The sequence below is a fragment of the Sphaerodactylus townsendi genome, linkage group LG15 (genome assembly GCF_021028975.2).
Source record: "Sphaerodactylus townsendi isolate TG3544 linkage group LG15, MPM_Stown_v2.3, whole genome shotgun sequence".
NCBI lineage: Eukaryota > Metazoa > Chordata > Lepidosauria > Squamata > Sphaerodactylidae > Sphaerodactylus > Sphaerodactylus townsendi.
Genome location: NC_059439.1, coordinates 29,427,766 through 29,453,464, shown reverse-complemented (window position 1 = coordinate 29,453,464; position 25,699 = coordinate 29,427,766). Strand labels below are relative to the sequence as shown.

Here is a 25,699-nt window from a genome sequence, read left to right as displayed (position 1 = left end):
CCATGGCTATGGGGGTGTAGTGGGGGGTTCAGTTGGAATCCTATGCCCCATTCCCAAAGGCTATGGCTGGCTCCCAGGTCCGCTGCTTGGAGAGCGAAGAACCTTATGCCAAAGTAACCGAATCGAATCCTGAATTTTATTACTGTGAGGGTCAGCGGCTGGCCCTTGAAGCCCTGCTCGCTCAGGGTAAGGCTGCATTTGAAGAATCCCTCTCCCGGGAAAAGCTGCGCCCCTTCCTGTCGGAGGCGGAGCAACAAGAACTGAAGGAGGCCACGACTGCAGAAGAGTCCCAGGTCCTTCCGTCTGGAGGAGCGGGGAGGAACAAGTATGGGGATCAAGGATCAAGTCTCAGCTATTGGCCTGGACGGTCGGACGAGCCCACACCAGACCTGGAGCTGGGATGGCCGGAAGACGGGGCCTGGAAAGGGATTACCCGGGCAGAGGTGTACACCCATCCCCCAGGAGAGGGAGCACCACACATCAAGGAGGTGGTGCGCAAATGTCTTCAGCAAGCCAACAAGGTATGGAGGAGGGCAGCGGCGGGATTCAGCCGGTTCGCACCGCTTCGGCAGAACCAGTTGTTCAAATGGTGCTTGTAAACAAACAATTGTTGAATTATCTGAATCCCACCACCGGAACGGGTTGTTAAATTATTTGAATCCCACCACTGGAGGAGGGTATGTGTAAGTTTCAAAAAACCTGCCTGTTTGGCCACAGTCTAGTTCCGTGGTGGCGAACCTTTGGCACTCCAGATGTTATGGACTACAATTTCCATCAGCCCCTGCCAGCATGGCCAATTGTCCATGCTGGCAGGGGTTGATGGGAATTGTAGTCCATAACATCTGGAGTGCCAAAGGTTCTCCACCACTGGTCTAATGTTCACCTGCATCTATGGCTGGCATCTTCAGAGGCATGTCACGCTAAGATGCGTTTCTCCAGAGAGAAATCAAACCATGACCAAACAGCCAAGGACGTACCACCCAAAGGGACGTATGGGGTCAAATGTTCCCGGGCTGTGGCCATTTAGTAACATGGGGGGGCGGAAAAGCACCCCCGCACTCCTCCTCCTTCCCCCCCCCTGGGTCCATACACTGACTTCAAGACCTGGTGCAAAAAAAAGTTGTTTGGTCATGGTGGGGGAGGGCGGCCGCCCATATGGGTGAACCCCCCCCAAAACCCTCAGATTTTGACTACATTTTCGCTAGATATGCCTCTGCATACAGCCCCCAAAGCCCACAACAGCCAATTGATTCTGTACATGAAAAACTTTAACAATACATTTTTAAAAAACACCCCAGAATGTTCCTCATGAGTTGGAAGCTGTGAAACTAAAGGTAGAGATTTACTGAACGAGGCAAGACGCGAGCATCCCTAGCGTAGGGAAATCTATAGATATAATTTGCAACAAAACTGTCTTTCCAACTGCCCCTCTGCCAGGATAAGGAAAAAGAGTGGAGATTTGGGGTGTTTTTGCTGTTATTATTTATACAGGTACAGCAGGTATGACAGGATGCCAAAAAAAGAGCGCAGGCCATCCCAGACTCGTAGTAAACTTAGGACTTTGTCTCATCTCTTCCACTCCAGATCCAAAACTGCTCCAACTCTTCAGCCTGCTTTCAGAGTCATTCAGAGTCAGCCTGGGTGGGCCAATGTCAGCCCATTGCAGTTGCTGGGAACAATACATTTCCCATTCAGGCAGTGGCGTAGCACCAAGGGGACAAGGGGGGTGCTCAATGCACTGGTCGTGCGCTGTGGTGAGGGCATTCTGAGGGAGTTCCGGGGCATGGCGGAGGAGGGCGTGGCAGGAGCACAGGGTGCACACGCAAAGGTGGGATCCAGCAGGTTCTCACAGGTTCCTGAGAGTAGGTTACTAATTATTTGTGTGTGCTGAGAGGGGGTTACTAATTGGTGATTTTGCCACGTGATTTTTGCCTTAGTTACGCCCCTCCTCTCAGCAGTAGTGCACAGAACTTGAAGCAGTCTAGCAGGAGGTGCACCGGTGTGCGTGGCAGCCTGCGCCTGCATGCATTCGTTTCCCACCCAAGGACCGGCGCAGCGGCTGCGTCCTTGCCACAGCCCCTACTTCTGTGAATGTGCCCCACTTGGAATTCTGGCCACTGGCCATGCCCAGCCCCATTGGCGCTACGCCACAGTTTGAATCCCACCACCATGGGAACCTGTTACTAACATTTTTGGATCCCACCACTGTGCACACGTGCCCCAGGCACAGTTCCCCCTCGCTCTGGTCCTGCATTCAGTCCTTCTCCGCCCCCATCCCCCGCACGCATATCAAAGAAAAGACAGCACAGTGGAGGGTCAGCTTGCTCGCTTACCCAGAATGCAACTGAAAAGGTCAGTGAACCAAAGCCAAGCAAATGTGCTCAGTCAGTATCCAAGATGCAAATTGAGTAAATGTGTGCACATACTCACTGGGTTTGCATATTTCCCCTGGCTGGGTATGTTTGCTGATTTTTATTTCATGCTAAGAGCATTATTCCAGGTCATTTGCCTGCATCCATCCCCACAAACCAAACTGTGTACTCTCCAGGTGATCGCCATCGTCATGGACGTTTTCACGGACCCGGACATCCTCTCGGATCTGTACGATGCTGCTGTCCGGCGCCGAGTCCCAGTGTACATCATACTCAGCAGACGGCATCTCGATGCCTTCCTCATCATGGCTGAGAAAATGTGCCTAAATGTCCGATATACGGAGGTGAATTGGGGGAGGGCTTCCATTCTGAGTAGAGGCCTCTGCTCTGGAGAAAACTATCAGAACTTTTTCAGTTTTTTTAAAAAATAGTATATTATTATTATTATTATTATTATTATTATTATTATTATTATTATTATTATTATTATTATTATTATTATTATTATTATTATTATTATTTATTTATTTATTTATTTAATATACCGCCCTATTCCCGAGGGACTCAGGGCGGTGTACAGCATAAAAACATCATACATAAAATCATCAAAAAAATTATTGTCATGAATACAATTAAAACAACAGTTAATTCCTAACACAGCGGCCCACGAAACCCTTGCTTAAACCCTCCCCAGAAAAAGATATATATATGTCCCAATAGTATGAGGGAACCATATGGGGCAGAGAGGAGGGGCAGGGGCAGGGGCAGGGGCATAACATATTGTTATGTTGCTACAATGTTGGAAGAATGCAGGGGCGTACTGCCCAGGGGGACATATGGGATCAAATGTCCCCGGGCTGCAGCCATTTAGTCACATGGGGGGCAGAAAATTGCCCCCCGCACCCTCCTCCTCCCCCCCCCCCCGGTCCATACATTGACTTCAAGACCTGGTGCAAAAAAAGTTGTTTGGTCATGGGAAGGAGAGCAGCCGCCCATACAAGGAGGGGGGTGGCGGAAAACTCAGATTTTGCACCTAGCTACATTTTTCCTAGATATACCTCTGGAAGAATGTATGTCAAGTTCTCTGAATTTCCAGATTTTTTATAAAATAAAGTCCCTAGTCCCTTTTGTTCTAGAAGTATGTGTTTCTTTCTGTTTATCCACCATGTTCGAGAAGGGGGTGGGGGGGTAGGTGCACAAACAGGTCATCAAATAAACCACTTTCCCCCAACAGCTATAAGTACTCATGTACAAAACACCATTCAATTATTTTCTAAATGCCAATTTATATGTATAACATTCATAACTTACAGTCGAAATAAATACGAACGAGGGACACTCTCAACATTTGCTCAACAGATGACCTTCACAAAATGTTACAAACAAGACAGCTCGTGTCCAACAAATATTCAAATAAAAATATTACCATACACAGAAATCTGATGCATTCTTATTATAGTGTACTGTCAGTATTGACTCGATACCTTCACATATGTACATTCATATTTGGGGGCAATTAACCTCTGGTCAGGTTTTAATTTTGCCAGTTCTTCTTCAAAGCCTGATATCCTATCAAAGTAAACATGAAATTAGTCTCTTGAATCTTGAAAGCCAACAAGAAAAGAAAGCCAGAAACTGTTCCTTTTTCCTGTTGAACAAATATTGAGTGTGTTACCCGTTCATCTTTATTTTGCCAGAGTTATGAATGTTATTCATATAAATTGGCATTTAGAGGATAACAGAATGGTGTTTTGTACATGAGTACTTATAGCTGCTGGTACAGAGCGGCGTATTCTTCCCGCATTGGCATCTTTAAAAAGCCAATTGGGGATTATGCAGCAGATGATAAAACTCAGACGATAAACACAGAGTAATTCAAGATCAGCCCCGAGGTCGACCATTCAGACTAGCCCAGTGGTGGCGAACCTATGGCACGGGTGCCAGAGGTGGCACTCAGAGCCCCCTCTGTGGGCACACACAAACAGAGATTCCCCCCCCCCCCATTTCTAGGCTGGCCTGGGCTGCTGGGCTTGATTATTAGCATTAAACCTAAGACCTAGTTTTGGGGAAGCAGTGCAGGTAACCCTGTTAAGCACTGTTAAACCCCACTGATTTTCATGCGAAGAACTAAAGCGCGATCCTTTACCTGGGAGTAAGCTCGGTTGCTGGCAATGGGGCTTGCTTCTGAGTAAACCCTCCTGAGGCCGTGATTCACCAGTTGGAAGAGTTGCACGGTTGCTTCAAAGCAAAGCCACCGACTACCACCAAGCTTACTCCCGAGTAACGCACGCCTCGGAGCCAACCGTTTTTTCTAAACTAAAACCTCAATATTCATGTTGGCACTTTGCAATAAATAAGTGGGTTTTGGGTTGCAATTTGGGCACTCGGTCTCGAAAAGGTTCGCCATCACTGGGCTAGCCCAATCTCATCCGATCTCAGAAGCCTAGCATGGTTGGCCATGGTTAGTATTCGGACTGGAGACCTCCAAGGAAGTCCAGGGTTGCTACACAGAGGAAGACAGTGGCAAATCACATCTACTCATCTCTGGGTTTGAAGACCCTCCAGGGTTGCCAGAATTCAGCTATGGCTTGATGGCATTTTCCACAACCGATTCAAGATAAGATGACCCAGCGACAAAGATAGTTTAACCCAGTCGGGACTCAGCTCAGACTCAGCCGGCTGTGCTGCCTCGTAGTTGGTTGCATGTGGCACAAAAGTAGAGAAAAGACATGAATGGACAAATCTTTCCTTTAGGCAGACAGGATCTGTACTTTCCTCACACATGAACAGTGGTGGCCCGAACCTATGGCGCGAGATTGCCTAGAGGGTGGCACTCAGAAGCTCTCTCTGTGGAGCCCCATAAGTGGCAGCATCTAGAGCTGACCCCTAGGCTGCTGGAAGCTCGATTATTAGCATTAAACCTAAGACCTAGTTTTGGGGGGAAGCAGGTGTAGGTAACCCTGTTAAGTGCTTAGTTGAACTAAAAGCACGATCCTTTACACAGGGAGTCAGCTACAGTTGCTTCCCCAAAACTAGGTCTTAGGTTTAATGCTAGTAATCGAGCTCCTAGCGCCCACATGATTCACCCGTTGGAAGAGTTGCACGGTTGCTTCAAAGCAAAGCCACCGACTACCACCAAGCTTACTCCTGAGTCACGCACGCCTCGGAGCCAACCGTTTTTCCTAAACTAAAACCTCAGTATTCAGGTTAAATTGCCGTGTTGGCACTTTGCGATAAATAAGTGGGTTTTGGGTTGCAGTTTGGGCACTCAGTCTTGAAAAGGTTCGCCATCACTGCCATAGAATATGTACAAGCAGGGGTTTACCATCCAGGGGGACATATGGGGTCAAATGTCCCTGGGCTGGGGCCATGTAGTAAAGTGGGGGGGTGGAAAATCGCCCCCCTCCCCCGCCCCCGGGTCCATACACTGACTTCAAGACCTGGTGCAAAAAAAGTTGTTTGGTCGTGGTGGGGGAGGGTGGCCGCCCGTAAGGGGTGGGCCGGAAAACTCAGATTTTGCACCGGGCTACATTCTCCCCAGTTATGCCTTTGTGTACAAGAAAATGTGGCATTGCCTTTTCCTGCCTCCTCTTTCTAGAAGCTGAGAGTCCGAGTCATCCAGGGTTGCGCCTTCCAAAGCAGACACCAGAAGCAGGTCACGGGGTCGCTGAAGGAGAGATTTGTGCTGGCTGATGGAGAAGTCGCAATCACTGGCAGCTACAGGTAAGGGCGGCGCTTGCCTGCTCCGATTCATACAACAGGCATAGAGGCAGGACTGGCTTCAGAAGGCAGCGAGAACAGACATGTGCCAGGGCCCCGATCCTTGTGCTTTTGCGCTGCAAGGGCTAGCAGCTGATCTCAGGCAAATGGCGGTTGCAGCTGCATGGCTAAAAAGCAATTTCAAAAGTAAGTATGCCTACACACAACACTCCAATGACACCACCATGCTCACTTTGTGCGCACATAGAGCTGGAAAGGGACAGTCTTGGTTTGTACGTTCTGTCCGTGTGTCACGGTTAAGAGCAGGTGCTCTCTAATCTGGAGAACCAGGTTGGATTCCCTGCTCTGCCGCTTGAGCTGCGGAGGCTTCTCTGGTGAACTAGATTAGCTTGTGCACTCCGACGCATGCCAGCTGGGTGACCTTGGGCTAGTCACTGTTCTTCAGAGCTCTCTCAGTTCCACCCACCTCACAGGGTGTTTGTTGTGAGGAAGAAGAAGAAGAAGAAGAAGAAGAAGAAGAAGAAGAAGAAGAAGAAGAAGAAGAAGAAGAAGAAGAAGAAGAAGAAGAAGAAGAAGAAGAAGAAGAAGAAGAAGAAGAAGAAGAAGAAGAAGAAGAAGAAGAAGAAGAAGAAGAAGAAGAAGAAGAAGAGGAGGAGGAGGAGGAGGAGGAGGAGGAGGAGGAGGAGGAGTTTGGATTTATATCCCTCCTTTCTCTCCTGTAGGAGACTCAAAGGGGCTTACAAACTCCTTTCCCTTCCCCCCTCACAACAAACACCCTGTGAGGTGGGTGGGGCTGAGAGAGCTCTGAAGAACTGTGACTAGCCCAAGGTCACCCAGCTGGCGTGTGTTGGAGTGCACAGGCTAATCTGAATTCCCCAGATAAGCCTCCACAACTCAAGCGGCAGAACGGAGAATCAAACCCAGTTCCTCCAGATCAGAGTGCACCTGCTCTTAACCACTACGCCACTATGGAAGGGAAAGGAGTTTGAAGGCCCCTTTGAGTCTCCTTACAGGAGAGAAAGGGGGAATATAAATCCAACTCTTCTTCTAAAGGTACCCAGTGGGTAAGCCTTGGTCAATACCCCCTAGAATTGGCCTGGAGGGTTACATGCTTCCCTTTCCTTCTTGGCATAAATGCATTCATATCCATTCTATGAGACTCTATTTCTGATCTATCGGCTCCCATTCTATAATTACAAGCAACTAAACTGTAACCAGAGGAACAGCATGTCCATGGAGCACATTTCTACCCATTGCTGTTTAATGGGAGGTAGACCAGCCCTCCAAGTGGCCACAATTCTCAGTGTCATTGTAGCTACAAAAACACATCCCTCAAAACAAAACAAACAAAACAAAACAAAACAAAACAGCAGCATGTGCATGGGATCACCAGGCAAAACAAACTTAATTGATTCACTATTTTCAGTGAAACAGATGAGCTGCTAGCAGAAGAAATCTCCATGGGACACCTTAAGCAAACAAGGCAGGTGCGGAGACGCTCTGCAGCAGCAGAAAAATGAAGGTCTTGACTTTCCAAGTAGAAAATTGTAAAGTGGACGCTTTCGGCCAAGTTAAGGGCCGGAGCAAAAATAAAACATCCCCTGCTTTCTGCACAGCAAGAGGGGGATATTTCAAAACCAACTCAAGAAAAAAAGAAACGCTATTTAGTGTTTTCAAAATAAAACGCTTTGAGGGAGGGGGAATGAAAAAAAAGCTTTCCAAATGTTCGATTCAAGCAGAAAATGTTTTATATTTCGTCCTCAACACGTTTTATTTCTGTTGCGGAACGGACCATATTCGAGACATATCCGCATTTATCCAGCTTCCAGAAGATGTGACATCCAAGCTGTAAATACCCTTTGTATTTTCAAGGGCAGTGGTGTACTTCCCAGTCCTCTGACTTTGCTCGAAACCATGATTACTGTGTTTCCCTAGAACCCAAGCGTTCTCCTAATTTCCCCTCAGTATCTAGTGGTCCTACTATCTCACTTCTGCCCCCAAGACTCTAAAAAGCTATTTCTCTGTATGACATCACCACTGTATTAGTTTACATTCCTTCTGTGACATCAGCAAGGACCTCAAGAGACTTAAACTGGAAGTCCTGGACGGAATCCACCAATGAACTTTTGGCGCTCATTGTGATGACATTATTCAAGTCATGGCAAATTCCATTGGGCTGCTGCTCGGGGGATCATTGTATCTCTGGAGCGAGTGAGAGTTGCATGACAGAAGGGCTGCACACTTTCTTCTGAGACCACTGGATCTGGTTTTGGAACATTGCGTAATGAATCGACCAGGTCTTATCACTCCAGTCCGGAGATACTGAAGTGAAAGGAACCCAATTCATCTTGGTTTTCCGGATAGTTCGTGCAGGTCAAGCAGACAGTTTCTTCTGAAGCTGCTGCACATTAAAGTATTTCCAATTGAAATCCAGCTAATTTGGAAGACATTTGAGCTGCGAATCCAGCAGCTAGGTTCCAAGTTTCTGGAACTGGAAGACGTAAAACTGGCATTGTAATTTGCATCTGGAAAAGAGGTAGAGATTAAGTGGACGTTCTGGCTCGCTTCTAGCATCCAGCATCCTCCATCTGTTGAACTTCCTACAGATCTTGGGGAAAGTTAATGACGTATAAGAAAGAGGATTTCCCGACAAAGGAAACCAATTCAGTTGCCACAATCGGGTTCTGCAAACATGGAGAGTTGAGGGTAATTTAAATCTCCTCGACGCAAGTGTTCTTTGGAGGATCGAGAAGTTTGGATGCAAGGTTCTGAAGTTAAGGAACTCTGTGGCCACCAGCTGAGAACAATCTCTCTGTAATAAGAAACCCAAGAAGATCCATTTTTCAAAAGCAAACCTGATCATGTATTTCTGAAGTTCCAGAAGCCACCAAAGAAGGTTTGGGGAAGTCACATACACACAAAATCAGCTAGAAGAGGGGGTTTAAGATCTTCCCAAACCCCTGAATTTCTGCACCACGAATCCGTGAGATCCAAGGGGGGGAAGCCAGGCCCCGTTCTATCTCGTCGCAACCGAGCAATGAAACGCCCCGTCTTCATCAGCATCTTCTGCCTTCTGACCGGCACGCTGCCCCCTGTCCTAGCGAAGGAATGCTACTTCTGCGAAATCACCTCTTCGACCAGGTGTCCCAGCACCAAAATGGTTTGCGGAGACGACGAAGACTGCTTCGTGGGCCAGGGCGCCGCCACGGGCGTGTCGCTGATCAAAAACAAGGGCTGCATCCGTGACATCAACTGTGGCAAAGAGCAGCCCGTCTCCTACATGGGGGTGACCTACAGCCTGGTCACCAACTGCTGTAAAGGAGACATGTGCAACGCAGCTCTGGCCTTGACAGCCCCCGCCCTCTTCTTCCAGCTTCTCTTCACCAGCGTGCTTCTCCTGGGGGGTCTCCTCTGAGCCTCGACCAATAAAGGCCTAACCCTGTTTCTAAAAGAGCCCAAATGCTTGTGTCTCTGGCACAATCGCATGTTCCAGAAACAGAGCTGCCGCACGTCTGGTCTCACTCGTATCAATTATTAACTAAAGCCTCTGCAGCCCCTTTTTTACGATTCCTCCCACCCCTCCAAAAAAAACCTCTCCAGGAGTTCTAATTCACAGAATGATTTGTCCAGAACATGCACCCCCCCCCCCATGTTTACGGCTGGGCCACTGTGTCCATTAAGACATCACAGTTTGTTCCCTGCGGCGGCTACAGCAGATTGCTGGGTGGAACGTTGCCACCTCTGCTGTCTCCCAAGTTTGGGCACAATTCCTCCTCAGTGCTTTTCCGTGATTCATACAGACCCCGGTCGTTCCAGATCTCTGCTTCTCGGTGTTTTCGCTGCAGGTCTCTCTCCTCCGTTCTCCCAGATGCACGGTGACTCCATTCCAGGCTCAGAGCTGGTCTTTGTCAATGCCTGGATTTGGCGAGGGTCCGATTGAACCGGCCGCACGCGGTGGGAGGAAGGTCCCCTGCTTCTCAAAACCTGTGAGGTTTTGGAGCAGAGAGAGGTCTTAGGAGATACATCTGTGTGCATTTGATAATTATCCTGCAGGCAGGCAGGCAGGCAGGCAGGCAGGCAGGCAGGCAGGCAGGCAGGCAGGCAGGTAGGTAGGTAGGTAGGTGGGTGGGTGGGTGGGTGGGTGGGTGGGTTGGTTGATAGATGACAGACAGACAGACAAACAGACAGACAAGGATAGATAGATAGATAGATAGATAGATAGATAGATAGATAGATAGATAGATAGATAGATAGATAGATAGATAGATAGATAGATAGATAGATAGATAGATAGATAGATAGATAGATAGATAGATAGATAGATAGATAGATAGGTAAGGATAGGTAAGGATAGGTAAGGATAGATAGGTAAGGATAGATAGGTAAGGATAGATTAGGATAGATTAGGATAGATAAGGATAGATAGATTAGGTTAGATAGATTAGGTTAGATTAGATTAGATTTGTACACCGCCCTCCCCCAAAGGGCTCAGGGCGGTGAACAACAGCTGCAAATAATATGACCAACAATCATCACATTAGCAACAACCATCAAAAAACATAATATCAATAAGCATGAAATAATAAACATACTTTGTTTTAAACAAAGGATAATAATAACAGGAGCATCAACATTTCAACATCATAATATCACAGAGGCGTCATCAATTCTAACATAACATCATGGAAAACAACATCAACATTTCAACATCATAACATCACATAACCAAGGCATGGATAATCATAACAAAATGGGTTGTGGCAATAAACACATGGGAGATGGTTGAGGGGCATATTGGAGGTCTAACCAAATTTTGGAGGGTTTTTTTTTCAGTCGTGAGCATGAGAAGCGTTTGATTCTTTGGCCCTTTCCCCACTTACCTTAAGCCCTGCGCTACTCTCCTAAAGTAGCGCGGGGTCCAGCTGCACTCCCCACTTCAGGGGCGGCGAGAACACAGCCGCCTCGACGCTGCCTCTCTCGCGCCCCCTCAGTGCGCGTAATTCTTGGCGCCTTTTCAAATGGCGCTTTTTATGACCCGGCGCAGAGTGCATCAGAATTTGAAGTGCATCAGAATTTGAAGTGCATCAGAATTTGAAGTGCATCAGAATTTGAAGTAGCATTAAAAAATGCACAATGAAAACGCCCTTTACAAAAACATGGTGAATAGATGGGAAAGGGTCACAGGACTCAAGAAAGGTGCGAAGTCCCTGTTGCGACAGAGCGCGAGGTTGTGGGGAATTGCGCGCAGCAACCCTCCGACAAGGGTAAGTGGGGAAAGGGCCTTTGACAGGATTTGGCTCTTGAGACAAATAAAGCTTTAATCTAGATCAAACTCCCCTCCCTAATCGAATGTGCTAAAAGGAAATTGTCTGAAACCTGACAGCACTTTTCCGCCACTGGAAAAGGATTCCACTTAGCCTGCCAATCGTTCAAGCAGCTATTGATATGTTCCTAGATTTCATTCATCAGATGTCTCTCGACAAGTTTAAGAATGTCCTCTGCCGGAACAAAATTTCCCTCCAGCCCTACGTAAAATTATTTCAGAACAACCTTAACATACCCCCCCCACAAATGCAAAATAGTCATCATAATATTACCAGGGCAACCACCACTATTCCACAGCCCACATAATTCACTCACCAAAAAGACCTTGATGCTTTTCTACAAAACTTCACGGTTGAGGTGAACAGGTTAGCCCAATGTTGTCAGATCTTGGGCACGAAGCAGGGTTGGCCCTGGATATTATTTGAATGGGAGACTTATGCGGCTTCACTGCAGGCTACCTGCCCATATATTCCTGCCTGGGTGCTGAGGTTGGAATGGGAGGCCCATCTGGCTGTCCTGCCCCCTTTGGAGGTAAGAGGGTGGAGGCATCCTAGAGGGTCCTCTCTACAGTGGCCCCTACCAGAGGCGTAGCAAGGGGGAAATGCGCCCGCCCCGCCCCAGAACGCCCCCACCACGCCATGGAACGCCCTCGCCACACCCCCACAGGGGTGCGCATCCAGTGTATCGCACACACACACTGCCGTCCTCTTGGAGCTACGCCTCTGGCCCCTATGCTGTAGAATGTCTCTCTCAAGAGAATCGCTGAGCACCTACTCCAGTGGTGGCGTGCCAGAGGTGGCACTCAGAGCCCTCTCTGTGGGCACGCGCAAACAGAGTGCCCCCCCCCCCACACATCTAGGCTGGCCTGGGCCGCTGGGCTCAATTATTAGCATTAAACCTAAGATCTAGTTTGGGGGAAGCAGTGTAGGTAACCCTGTTAAGCGCTGTTAAACCCCACTGATTTCCATGTGAAGAACTAAAGTGTGATCCTTTACTTGGGAGTCAGCTCGGTTGCTGGCAATGGGGCTTGCTTCTGAGTAAACCCTCCTAGGGTCGTGATTCACCCATTGGAAGAGTTGCACGGTTGCTTCAAAGCCAAGCCACCGACTACCACCAAGCTTACTCCTGAGTAACGCACGCTTCTGAGCCAACTGTTTTTTCTAAACTAAAACCTCAGTATTCAAGTTAAATTGCCGTGTTGGCACTTTGCGATAAATAAGTGGGGTTTGGGTTGCAGTTTGGGCACTCGGTCTCGAAAAGGTTCGCCATCACTGACCTACTCACTCGAGTTTCGGCGCCTGGTGAAGACCGTTCTCTTCACTCGGGCATTTGGCTGATCCCCTCCCCCTGCCCAAGATGTCTGTACATCCCTCCTTTTTTTGTGGGTGGGTGGGTGGGGTGGATGCAGGACATTCAAATGGAAAAGTGCCTCAGAATTTGAAGTAGCATTAAAAAATGCACAATGAAAACGCCCTTTGCAAAAACGTGGTGAATAGATGGGAAAGGGTTACAGGACTCAAGAAAGGTGCGACGTCCCTGTTGCGACAGGTTAACAATGGGCTGGATAAACAATAGCTAGGAATGGCTGCTTTAGTTAATCCCCTTTGTCTTCACCTGCCTTCTTGTTAGGTATCTCATTTTATTTTCAACAGTGGGTATCATATAGCAAAACCTGTGTGCTGAAATGGTTCAAGCATCAGGTCCACATGTGGGATACCCACATGAAGTGAAAGCCACAGCTATGTGGTTCACAGCCCAAAGTGACTTGGGGGGGGGGTCCCCATCTCTCCACCAACCCTGCCTATCTTCCACCAACTGAACATGAGTCAGCAGTGTCATACGGCAGCCACGAAAGCCAATGCAATTCTGGGATGCATCAATAAGAGTATCGTGTCTCTAGATCGAGGGAAGTAATTGTACCACTCTGTTCTGCATTGGTCAAACCTCACCTACAGCGCTGTGTTCAGTTCTGGGCACCGCAATTTAAGAAGGATATTGACAAGCTGGAACAGGTCCAGAGGAGGGCAACCAAAATGGTAAAAAGTCTGGAATCCATGCCTTACGAAGAGAGACTTAGGGAGCTGGGGATGTTTAGTCTGGAGAAGTGAAGTTTAAGGAGAACATGATAGCTACGTTTAAATATTTGAAGGGATGCCATGTCGAAGAGGGAACGAGTTTGTTTTCTGCTGCCTCAGAGACTAGGACACGGAGTAATGGAGTCAAGGTGCTGGAAAAGAGATTCCACCGAAACATTAGGAAGAACTTTCTGTCAGGACCGTTCAACAATGGAATTCACTGCCTCGGAGTGTGGTGGAGTCTCCTTCTTGGGAGGTTTTTAAACAGATGCTGGATGAACATATTTCAGGAGTGCTTTGATTGTGTTTTCCTGCATGGTAGGGGATTAGACTTGATGGCCCTTGTGGTCTCTTCCAACTCTATGGCTCATTCTGCACATGCAGAATAATGCATTTTCAAACTGCTTTCAGTGTTCTTTAAAGCTGTGCAGAATAGCAAAATCCACTTGCAAACAGTTGTGAAAGTGGTTTGAAAACGCATCATTTTGCGTGTGCGGAAGGGGCCGCTGATTCTAGGGTTGTTGAGATTACCAAATAGAAAACCTCAGGCACAAGTTGCCACATATACTACGGACAAGTGAGCAGAGCTGTATTTTATGAACAAGATGATTTAGTTCAGGGTTAGCAAAAGCAACTCATCACGCAATCAACTATTTCTGGAATCTTCCACTTCAGACAGCATATGAGGGGGAATGCAACTACATATTTGAGGATTCCCTTGTGGAGGAAAAAAACGCTGTATTTACAAAAAGAACGTGTCAGGAAGACTGATAACTTGTGACATTTCTCCCCACCATACTGCTTCCTACGTGTGAGGATTTCTTAGAATTATGAGGTTTTTTTGGTGCTATGTAGTGATTTACTTTACTGATACTTTTCCTTTTCTCCCCAATGGAGATCCAAAACAGTATGTAATTACTACTGTCCATTTTATCATTATAACTTTAGTTTGGAGAGGAGACGGCTGAGGGGGGATATGATTGAAGTCTATAAAATTAGGCATGGGATAGAAAATGTTGACAGAGAGAAATTTTTCTCTCTTTCTCACGATACTAGAACCAGTGGGCATTCATTGAAAATGCTGGGGGGGAAGAATTAGGACTAATAAAAGGAAACACTTCTTCACGAAACGTGTGATTGGTGTTTGGAATATGCTGCCACAGGAGGTGGTGATGGCCACTAACCTGGATAGCTTTAAAAGGGGCTTGGATAGATTTATGGAGGAGAAGTCGATTTATGGCTACCAATCTTGATCCTCTTTGATCTCAGATTGCAAATGCCTTAACAGACCAGGTGCTCGGGAGCAACAGCCGCAGAAGGCCATTGCTTTCACCTCCTGCAGGTGAGCTCCCAAAGGCACCTGGTGGGCCACTGCGAGTAGCAGAGAGCTGGACTAGATGGACTCTGGTCTGATCCAGCTGGCTTGTTCTTATGTTCTTAACAACCCTGTGGAGTATGTTAGTGTATGAGTGTGTGACTGCCCCAGGGTCACTCAAGAAGTTTCCAAGACCCAGTGCGAATTTTAACCTGGATCTCCTAATCCAGTTGTCATGGATGAGATTAACACCCCATCATAAGTGTGTTCACTTGGACAGAGATCATTTGGTTTTATTTTTACATCACCTTCTCTCCAAAGACCTGAGGATATCATAGAAGGTCCACCCCCTTTTATCCTCCTAACAACTCTGTGAAGATGGGCTACAAGAATAGTAACTGGTCCAGGCGAACTACATGGCTGGTTGGGATTTAAACACTTAATGAAGAAGAAGAGTTGGATTTATATCCATTCCTTTCTCTCCTGTAGAAGACTCAAAGGGGCTGACAATCTCCATGCCCTTCCCCCCTCACAACAAACACCCTGTGAGGTAGGTGGGGCTGAGAGAGCTCCGAGAAGCTGTGACTAGCCCAAGGTCACCCAGCTGGCGTGTGTAGGAGTGTACAGGCTAGTCTGAATTCCCCAGCTCAGGTGGCAGAGCTGGGAATCAAACCCGGTTCCTCCAGATTAGATACACGAGCTCTTAACCTCCTACGCCACTGCTACTCCATGGGAAGAAGAAAGATCTGCCATATCCCCGGTGAACAGGGCTCATATTCTTCGGAATCTTTTGATCCTCCAATCAGAAATACAATTTTCATGCTCAGGAAAAAAATATTACTTTTGTGGTATAGTCAAAGGCTTTCACGGCCAGAATTACTTGCGCGTTGCGGGTTTTCCGGGTTGTATGGCTGTGTTCCAGTGGCATTTTCTCCTGACGTTTCACCTGCATCTGTGGCTGGCATCTTCAGAGGATCATCTTCAGGAGAAAAGGCTCCTGGAACATGGCCACGCAACCCAGAAAACCCACAACACACTATTACTTCTGTTAACAGGCCCAGAAACCAAAAATCCGTAACTGAAATCCTCTTCTCCCTTCTCCACAGCTTCACGTGGACCGACGCCCGGTTGAATCGTCACCTGGTCACTAGGCTTACAGGGGAGGTGACAGAAGCGTTTGATCGAGAATTTCGAACCTTGTATGCTGCTTCCTGCCCCTTGCCAGGCCTAGAGGTACCCTCTAGACCCCAAGTTGCTCATGTGCCTCCACTACCTGCCACGAATGGACCAGAGGTGGCTCCATATGTCAGTATCCTGGATGGGGTACAACTGTCCTCCAACCGCATTGCTGAGAGGCGCTCTGTAGCACCGCATCCTGTGGCCAAGAGCCGTGCCGGTGAGTGGGAACTCGTGTTAGCCTCACCTGCGACTGCGGAGGAACCTGTGCTACCGGCTCCACTGCCTGAGGCCTCGATCCGGAACCGTTTAGGAGCATGGCGAGGCATGGACCTGTCCGGGAGAGCCCCGCAGGGATCCCAAGAACGGCACAGCGCTCTCAGTGATATTTTCCGGAAGGTGCAGCGGGCCCAACTCTCAGCAGCCAAGACCACGGGTGCCCGTGCTAGTAAGTCACTGTGGGACCTCAGCCGTTTCAGCCAAATGTCCGGATCCAGCACAGGGTTTGACCGCAATGGAATAGACCCAGCTGAAGAAGCAAAGGTAAGTGTCCCTCCCTATCTTCTGAGCTCGCGTTCATTGGGAGATCCCCCCATGCCCAGTTCTTTAGCAGTCTCTGCTCTGTATGACTTCCTTCCCTTACAGAGGGCCTTTCCCCACGTTTCCCTCGGCCGCCGTCGCTGCACGCAATTCCCAGCACGCGGCATCCCTGGGTGTCCCCTTTGCAAGGGCGCCAGGGATGCCTGGAGTAGCTGAGGGCGTAGCGTATTGTGCGGCAGCGTTAAGAGCTGACTGCACTGTCGTCGCCCTCTAGAGTAGGGAGTGCCGGGGGACCCTGTGCTACTCTCCTCAAGTAGCACGGGGCTTAAGGTAAGTGGGGAAAGGCCCAGAGAGCCCCAGACTTGTGACTCTTTGTCAAATTCCTGCTCGTCACTGGATCTCCTCAGTAGACCTTAGTTTAGCTCACCACCTAGTTAGGAATAATGGGCAAGTCCAAAATGTATGAAGCTCTGAGAACTGAGGAGGAAGAGTAGCATACAAAGTTAAGTAGTTAGTGCACAAATGTAGAATCATCCAATTTACGAGATTAGGAACAATCAGGGATTAGCCTTCAAACCATTTTGAATGCATCCCTGAAACAGCTGAATAACAAAAAAAGTGCCTCTAAAGAAGGCCCCTCCCCCAAGCTTTTTGAGCCTGCAAGTATCTCTGATGGTGGACGCAATGACAAAATGGCTACTGTAGGAGGCGGAGCCAACCACAAAATATCAGGGAACGAAATTATGCACAACTCTTAAACATTCAGGCAGAATCTCGGGTGGAATCGGCACGACATAAACACAACGTCTGGAGAACGTTATAAAAAGATCCGATTTGGCATTTTGTGTTCCTACAGTGTGGGAGGGCACAAGCATTGTCAGCCAAAGCAGACCTGTTTTCCCACTTGATGCACAGATTCGCCGTGGAGATTCCCCATGGAGTTTTCCTTTGCTTGCAGCTCATCTATTTGCTATTTGCACTGTGAAAAGCAGATGAATACAGTTTGTTTTGCCTGGCGATCCCGTGCACGTGTTGTTGTTTTCTTCTCGTTGCTGCTGTTTTGAGGTGGATGTCTGCGAAGCTACGGCAACACAAACATGTGCATACTGCAGCTTCTCTAACCGTGTCGCCATAGCTTTGCAGACATCCACCTCAAAACAAAACAAAAATGAAAAACAGCAACACATGCTGGGCAGGCCTCGCAAAAGATATTGCTGCACAAGTTGAGCCTTTGAAACAGGCTGTCCCTCTTACTCTCAAGTCAGTGTCCCAAACAGCCGTCTCAAATGGTAAACTTGAATGCCTGCTCAGGATATGATGAAGGGAACTTTTGACTCTCGAAAGCTTATGCTCCTAAACTCTTGCGGGTCTGCAAGGTGCGACTGAACTTGAATCCAGCTTCTCAAAAGCAGGATGGCTCCTACTCCCGTGGTGGCGAACCTTTGGCACTCCAGATGTTATGGACTACAATTCCCATCAGCCCCTACAATTGGCCATGCTGGCAGGGGCTGGTGGGGATTGTAGTCCATGAACATCTGGAGAGCCACAGGTTGCAGACCCCTGGTCTAAGGCATTCCATAGCATCTGCTCTTTGAAGCTGCCCTGTTCGCCATGGAAACTGATCCCTGCAGTTTTGCAATCGCTTGTAATTCCAAAGGAACTCTTCCAAGCCAACAGAGCAAGAAAGCACCAAACCCGAGGAAGAATCAGAAAGAAATGAAAGACTCAGGCCCCTTCCGCACATGCAGGAGAATAATGCACTTTCAATCCACTTTTCACAATTGTTTGCGAGCGGATGTTCCGCACAATAGATTCCAACTCTAATAAGCATTGAAAGTGGACTGAAAGTGCATTATTCTGTATGTGCAGAAGGGGCCTTAGATCCACTCCAGCCTGCTTTCCTTCTGGGGAATTCAGCCTCCTCTCTCTAGGCTACCATGTCAAACCTCTGCTGTCTTGCTTCTTCTATGGCTGTTCCCACTACGCACTGACTGACCAGTGGCCTTCAAGTTCTTTTTACAGTCCATCCGCAGAGGTAACCACAGATTAGCAGCAGGAGCTTTGGGTAGGAACAGGCAACACATCCTCTCCCTGGGAATCACAATGGATGGGTAGGTAGGGGGTTTCATAGCTCTACCAGACTCGCTGATTCTCCTCTTCCTCTTGGCTGTGTTTTGAGATTAGAAATAAGCTGGACGAAGAATAAAGGCTGTTTGGGGGGCAGGGAATCAGTGGACATAAGAAGGACTACCCTCCTTATCCACAAAACCTCCCCTGCAAATCCCATCTGTACAGTTCTTGACAAACACATTTTAGCAAAGCTTGCGCGCTCATCGTTTTCACTCAGAACTGCCCTAAGGAACTCTCCCCTGGAATTATATTCAGCATGGGAGAAAAGCGCATGTAATAATTTCCAGAAAGAAACCTGATTCTCTCTTCCTCCCTACCCCCAATATTTCTCCTCACAAGACAACCCCCATTCCATTTTCAACAAATTCCCCGTGCCTAGCAGTTTAAACTCTGACTCCCCTTGGAATTGAAATCCCTCTATTAGTTTAGGTTTCCATAGGAACTAAAATTTCAATATTTTTCTAATCCTGGTGTGAAGCGGTGGTCAAATTTTGTTTTTCCTAAACCGAGGCGCAGTGGGTTTTTTTAATCTTTTAAATTCTGGTCACGGAGACCCAAACAAGATTTTGCTCATTCATTCCAGTTGCTTTTAGAAGGGGAGAAAAACTCCATAAATTCCAGATGTTTCAGAAAACAGCATTGAGCTTTCCCTTGCACATACTCCAGCTGCTACAAAGACCAAAATTCCTATCTGTGCCAGCTCTGAGATCTCAGAAGTTTTGATTATTGTGGAAAGAAAAATATTCATTTTTTCCACAAGCTCCAGTAAATGACAAGAACTGACGTTCTTTTGTTTTTCTATCAGCCTCAATTACAGTCGGAAGGAAGCTTTGGTCTGAATTCAAGCAGCAAACTAGGGTTGGGAATTCTAAAATATTGTTCGCATTAATTCCCCTGCGCAAATCTATTTTCATGCAGGCGGAGCTTCCCCGAGGTTACATTTTACTACATACCCCATTTATTTAACTTACGTTGATATCTTAATTTCTAAATCACAGGTTTATATAGTTGCAAAAAAGATTATCGCTTCCCCAAGGCTATCTTGCATGCCTACAGCTATGATGAAATAGAATTAAATTTTGGAGAGCAACAGGCAGCGTTTCTGAGTTGCAGGGCCCAATCCTCTGAGAATTTCTCCTCCTAAAGCTCGGGGTGTCTGGTCTGGAGGCCCTGCGCGGGGTCATCAAAAGGCACCCTTAAGAAGAGCGCCTGGGATGCCGCGGGCTGAGGGGGCGCGACAGCGGCAGCGTCGGGGCGGCTGCGCTGTCGCCGCCCCTCTTGTGGGGAGTGCCGGGGGGACCCCGCGCTACTCTCCTCAAGTAGTGCGGGGCTTAAGGTAAGTGGGGAAAGGCCCAGAGAGACACCTAGCCTGCCCACGATTTGAACATGACCAAGCTGGATTCAGACAGTACCTGTGTTGGTCTGCAGCATTACAATTATAAATTTGAGTCCAGTAGCACCGTAGGGACTTAACAAGGTTTTCAGGATATAAGCTTTCGAGACTTCAAATCTCGTTGGCGTGTAAGGTGCTAACGCGCTTACTCTCAAATTTAGCCAACGAGTTTCCTAACAAGCCAGGTCGTCTGGCTCCCACCTTGGGCCAACAGGTGTAAACCATCACCTTCGGTCAATATTGATAAAGGCAACACCCACATCGGGCAGGAGGAGCTTGGTAACCGGACTGAGACTGTTCCTTATCTTCTGGAGTTGCTCCCTCACTTTCCCCCCCCCCCCTCCAGTACCTGTATGTCAACACACACAGCTTTTCCTCTCACTGTTCTTTTGTGGCTGCCGTGAAAGGCGCAGAGAGCCGGCCAGAAAGAAGAGAAAGCAAACATCCAGCCACTCAGGGGCTGATCCTCTAATCCCGCTCTCTGAATTTCATATTCTTTTGCTCTTCCCCACATCCTCAAGGCTGCTGCTCCCTTCCCTTTCAACCACTAATTCACTCTCCTCCCCTGCGCCTATTATGTATCGTCAGGCCTGTAGAGAATCTAGGGATGCAGAGTCCGTAAATGTTAGAACTAGGCTTCAAACGCAGAAGTTCAGAGCCAGTGTTTGATTGCTAAAGAGAGAGGAACCGGGCGGAAGAACTCTTGAAAGCGTAACAAACTGACCCAGAAGACTTCCCTCTTAAATCCAGCTGAGTAGAAGTATGCAGTGGTCCCAAATGCACTTTGCATGTGCTCTGATACCCACCCTGAAATCCTGTTTCAGAACATCCAAAAGAGCCCCGGGCTCAAAGAGAAGCTACACTTCCAATTTATTTTTATAAACAAGCTTCTCTGCCATGATGGTTATGGAGAACTTGAAAGCCCATGCCTGTTTTTGCTCCAATTTAGAAATAAAGATAGGAGTGATAGAATTAAGGGAATAAAAATGGTCCTCGATCCTTTGATCATCTGTCGTCCTACAGTTTTTTTCAATGGCCCCTTTCAGATTACCATTCTAAAACGGATAGTCATAGAATCACAGGATCATAGAGTTGGAAGAGACCCCCAAGGGCCATCAAGTCCAACCCCCTGCCATGAAGGAACACACAACCAAAGCACTCCTGACAGATGGCCATCCAGCCTCTCTTCTAAAACCTCCAAAGAGGGAGACTCCACCACACTCCAAGGTAGTGCATTCCATTGTCAAACAGCCCTTACTGTCAGGAAGTTTTTCCTGATGTTTAGGTGGAATCTATTTTCCTTTACCTTGAACCCATGACTCCTAGTCATGACATGACATCGCTTCAAATATCTAAACATTTATCTGTTGTTGGCCTGATTCTGAGTAAAGAAATACAGGAATGGGCATTCCATACAGCTGATTTTGATCTGTTAATAAGCAGTCTCCAAGGGACTCTGAAATGCTCTAGCCATTTCAAACAGTGCCACACTTTTCCCCGCACCTTTATTTGCGCGACATCCTTTTTCAGCTTTTTGAAACATTCTAAGATTAGTGCTAAAGCACTATAGCACCATAGCAGCCCAATGCATCCAAATAGTGGGGATATAGCACTGGACTGCTGTATCACCACCATTTGGATGCACTGGGTTTCTGTAGTACCATAGCACTAATGGTAGAATGTTTTGAGAAAGCTAAAAAAGTCAGAAAAAGGCGGTCTTTTCGGAAGAACTCCACACATTTTAAACAGCACGCTGCAGCAATTCGGAAGCAGAAGGGGGGACTGAAAATGGGAGAAAGCCGTTTTTATTTTAAAAATCAGCTTAGCCTCAGGATACAAACAGAATACACATGGCTTTGAAATGGTTAAAAAAAATTCTGTTAGCAGCTGGGAGCCAAAATGGCTGTGTCTGAAGTGACACAAAAATATCTGTCAGTAACCAGTTAAACCAATTATAAAGACAGTTTGAAAGAGGCCAAATTCTTTTAAGTACCAGCCTGCACCACCCTTAATTCTTTTCTCTGTCTTAGCCGCTCTCAACAATGAGGACCAGAAACATTCGTTTAACAAAAAAACCCCACTTGATTCCAAGTTGCAGGGCTGATATTACATAGTTGTGTACACAAACACGTGTGGCACATAGGCGCTGGCTCAAGCAAGTTATATTACCTATTAGTTACTTGTAAAGTATGCCAAATTGGGTGCTGTGTGGTTTCCAGGCTGTATGGCCATGTTCTAGCAGCATTCTCTCCTGATGTTTTGCCGGTATCTGTGGCTGGCATCTTCAGAGGATCCTCTGAAGATGCCAGCCACAGATGCAGGCGAAACGTCAGGAGAGAATGCTGCTAGAACCCGGCCATACAGCCCGGAAACCACACAGCACCCAAGTAATTCCGGCCGTGAAAGCCTTCGACAATACATTACGCCAAATTGTTGGCTATTAGACTTATCAAACTATTATATCTCCATAACACATATATATCTCCACTTTAAATCCAATTCATGCAACAATAATAGCCAACAATTTGGCATACTTTACAAGTAACTAATAGGTAATATAAATTGCTTGAGCCAGCGCCGATGTGCTTGTGTATCTTATATTGTTTTGAACGTAGCACATTAATTTCATTGATTACATAGTTGTGTGTCACAATTCCAAATCTGCATGTTTATCTTCCCACAGAAATGGGGTTACCAGGACACACCAGCCAGGGAACTAATGAAACAACGTGTGGTTGGCCATGCTCCGGATGAGCCACGGATGCCAGTCTACCTGGCACATGGGCGCATGCCACCTTCCTCTGGCTACCCAGGTCTAGGAAGACTACAAGGACAGCTATATCGTACGACTGCCCATCCAGGTATGCCCCGGGCTTGGGGGCATACAGGAAAGCCCCCCCATGGGCATAATTTCCGCTTCTGAAATCCCTCCCATCTATCTTGAGGTAGAAAACCTATCAGAAGGCTAATGCGGGACACAAACTGTGTAAGATTTGCCCCAAGAACAACGGCTTACAGAAAGGAGGAGAAATTAGAGAGATGCCACGTCAGGAAGAATTATAACTTGGTGTTGCTGGTTTATCATGAGATACGCTGGGAGGCATTTGCCGCCTCAGGAAATTGCTAACAACTGAAAGATGACATTTGGGATTGCTACCACTCGATACTGGGGAAATAACTTGGTTCTGAAGTGCAGCCTGGGAAACTGAACCGCGTCCCACTCGGGCAGCTACACTGGAGCACGACTGGTTCGTACTAGGATGAACTGTAAACAAGCAATAAGCGTGGAAACTTGCACATTTTGGATACAGCTGCTGAGACACTGAGAATCAGTACATGGATTACACCAACAGAAAAATGGAAGGGCTGGGCTAGTCTTTAACCCACCCACCGCTCAATTAGTTGCAACTGAGGATACTTGCAGAGTTTACTACACGTTTTAAAAACAGTCACTGCAGGTCAAGGATATAATGTAGAGTTCTGACCAAAACACAGTATTGGAGACTTGAGAAAGGGGTGTAGGCAGAAATGCTGCAGAGTGTCTAATAAGGCCCCTTCCGCACATGCAGAATATAATGCACTTTCAATCCACTTTCAATGCACTTTGCAGTTGGAATTTTACTGTGCGGAATAGCCAAATCCACTTGCAAACAATTGTGAAAGTGGATTGAAAGTGCATTATTCTTGCATGTGCAAAAGTGGCCTTAAAGTTATGGCACAGCCCCACTGTTTCCTAGGGCTAGAGACTCCATTCCAGGGCGGGTGTGAATTGGGAGATACAGGGCAGATGATTGAGAGACAATAACTTGCTCCAAGACAGCAGAAAGGAATGCTCCATCCCAAGTTCAAGGACTATAGCACTGGGCAATGCAAATTAGACAGCAGATTAGACAAAGACACTGGAAACAGCTTCAGGTGAATTTTGGGTTTTTAATTCCAGTTGTCAAAGAAGAGAGAAAAATCTAGACGACGAGTTGAAAGCGGATATCTCTCGGTAACCGTTCACTTGAGGTGGAACGCCAGGCCACAGTTTCCCCCTGTGGAATAGCTAGACCGCCACGAGGACGATCACAATTCAGACTCGGAGAAATAATATTCTGCGCCCAAATGGGCAACATCTGCTATTTCTGCAAGAAAGCCGAGCAGCGGCAAAAGATAAAAAGGGGATCCTGACCGCCTTGTCTCTATGCAATTGCTTCCCTGCCAGGAAATCTCATTCCCTCAGCAATCAAAACAATTTTTGTCTCGGGGTGGGTGGGTGTGGGTGTGTTAGGAAATGTGGCAGCATCTTCACCCCAGTCGTTGCGTGATTCCAGCAACCTGTGCAAATAGCACAAGACTTATGGGCACGGCGGGGTGGGGGGTGGGCGGTAGGGCCAATAAAGAAATTAAAAATAAGGAAAACCAATTCCGCTTCCTACCCTGCCATGGTGATAGCCGCACATCTCTGTGGTATTGTGGTCCAAAAGTCGCGAAACTGAAAGTTTACTGTTCAAAAAAACAACGCTAAAGGAGTTCTGACGGTTTTCAATTTCTACCCTTCAAGCCTCTCTGCTCTGTCGAACCAAACGCTCGGCACACTGCAGCACCGGGGAACATTCCTGAGCTCTTTTTTAATCCTCTCCTCCATTAGTTATTAACATCAGGGCTAAAGTATTACGTTATGATTAACACTGAAGACTTTGCCATATGGCGGAAGTCTTTTGAGGGGGGGGAACAAAAGATGTGGAAGCTGCGCCCTCTAGAGGTCGGACTCCCCACGGCACCGTTTCCAGTAGCAACATCAGCGCAAGAATGTCTGAACCAAGAAAGTGCTAGCGGCACAAAAGGAAGCCCCCTTTCTGGAGGGACTTGCTTGGAACGGAGATAAAACCTCTCTTGAAGCCGGAACCTGTTTCCTGGCATAGCAACGAGACCCTGAAAAATCTCACAGCCGTCCACTGTCGCCAGTTACTTCTCACGTGCTCAGAGAAACTCAACCGATGGTTTTGTCAACAGGCTGAAAGAGAGGAGAACAGACATTTAGAGACCAGAGGACCAGGGATTCAAGGACACACAGCCAGAATTCCAGATTAGACCATTGACCCAGCTATACTCTGTTTCACATAAAGATGTTAGTTTGGGCAGTTGAGGTGCAGCAGTCGAGAAAATGGTACGCATCCGCATTAGAATAGAGTCATAAGAGCATAAGAACAAGCATGCTGGATCAGACCAGAGTCCATCTAGTCCAGCTCTCTGCTACTCGCAGTGGCCCACCAGGTGCCTTTGGGAGCTCAAGTGCAGGATGTGAAAGCAATGGCCTTCATCTGCTCCTGAGCACCTGGTCTGCTCAGGCATTTGCAACCTCAGATCATGGAGGATCAAGATTGGTAGCCATAGCTCGACTTCTCCTCCATAAATCTGTCCAAGCCCCTTTTAAAGCCATCCAGGTTAGTGGCCATCACCACCTCCTGTGGCAGCATATTCCAAACACCAATCACACGTTGCGTGAAGAAATGTTTCCTTTTATTAGTCCTAATTCTTCCCCCCCAGCGTTTTCAATGAATGCCCCCTGGTTCTAGTATTGTGAGAGAGAAAAATTTCTCTCTGTCAACATTTTCTATCCCATGCACAATTTATAGACTTCAGTCATATCCCCTCTCAGATGTCTCCT

The 25,699-nt window shown here is 47.4% G+C and overlaps 2 protein-coding genes across 2 annotated transcripts; both read left to right on the top strand.

Moving 5' to 3' along the window:
- Positions 1-62: 62 nt before the first annotated feature.
- On the top strand, positions 63-25,272 carry FAM83E (family with sequence similarity 83 member E). Its single transcript, XM_048517765.1, has 5 exons — positions 63-521; positions 2,549-2,716; positions 5,971-6,095; positions 15,914-16,526; positions 22,730-25,272. The coding sequence occupies exons 1-5, from the start codon at positions 63-65 to the stop codon at positions 22,967-22,969; spliced, it is 1,605 nt and encodes a 534-aa protein (XP_048373722.1). The 3' UTR covers positions 22,970-25,272.
- Positions 9,130-9,507, top strand: SPACA4 (sperm acrosome associated 4). The gene has a single exon (XM_048517547.1). The coding sequence runs from the start codon at positions 9,130-9,132 to the stop codon at positions 9,505-9,507; it is 378 nt and encodes a 125-aa protein (XP_048373504.1).
- Positions 25,273-25,699: the final 427 nt, after the last annotated feature.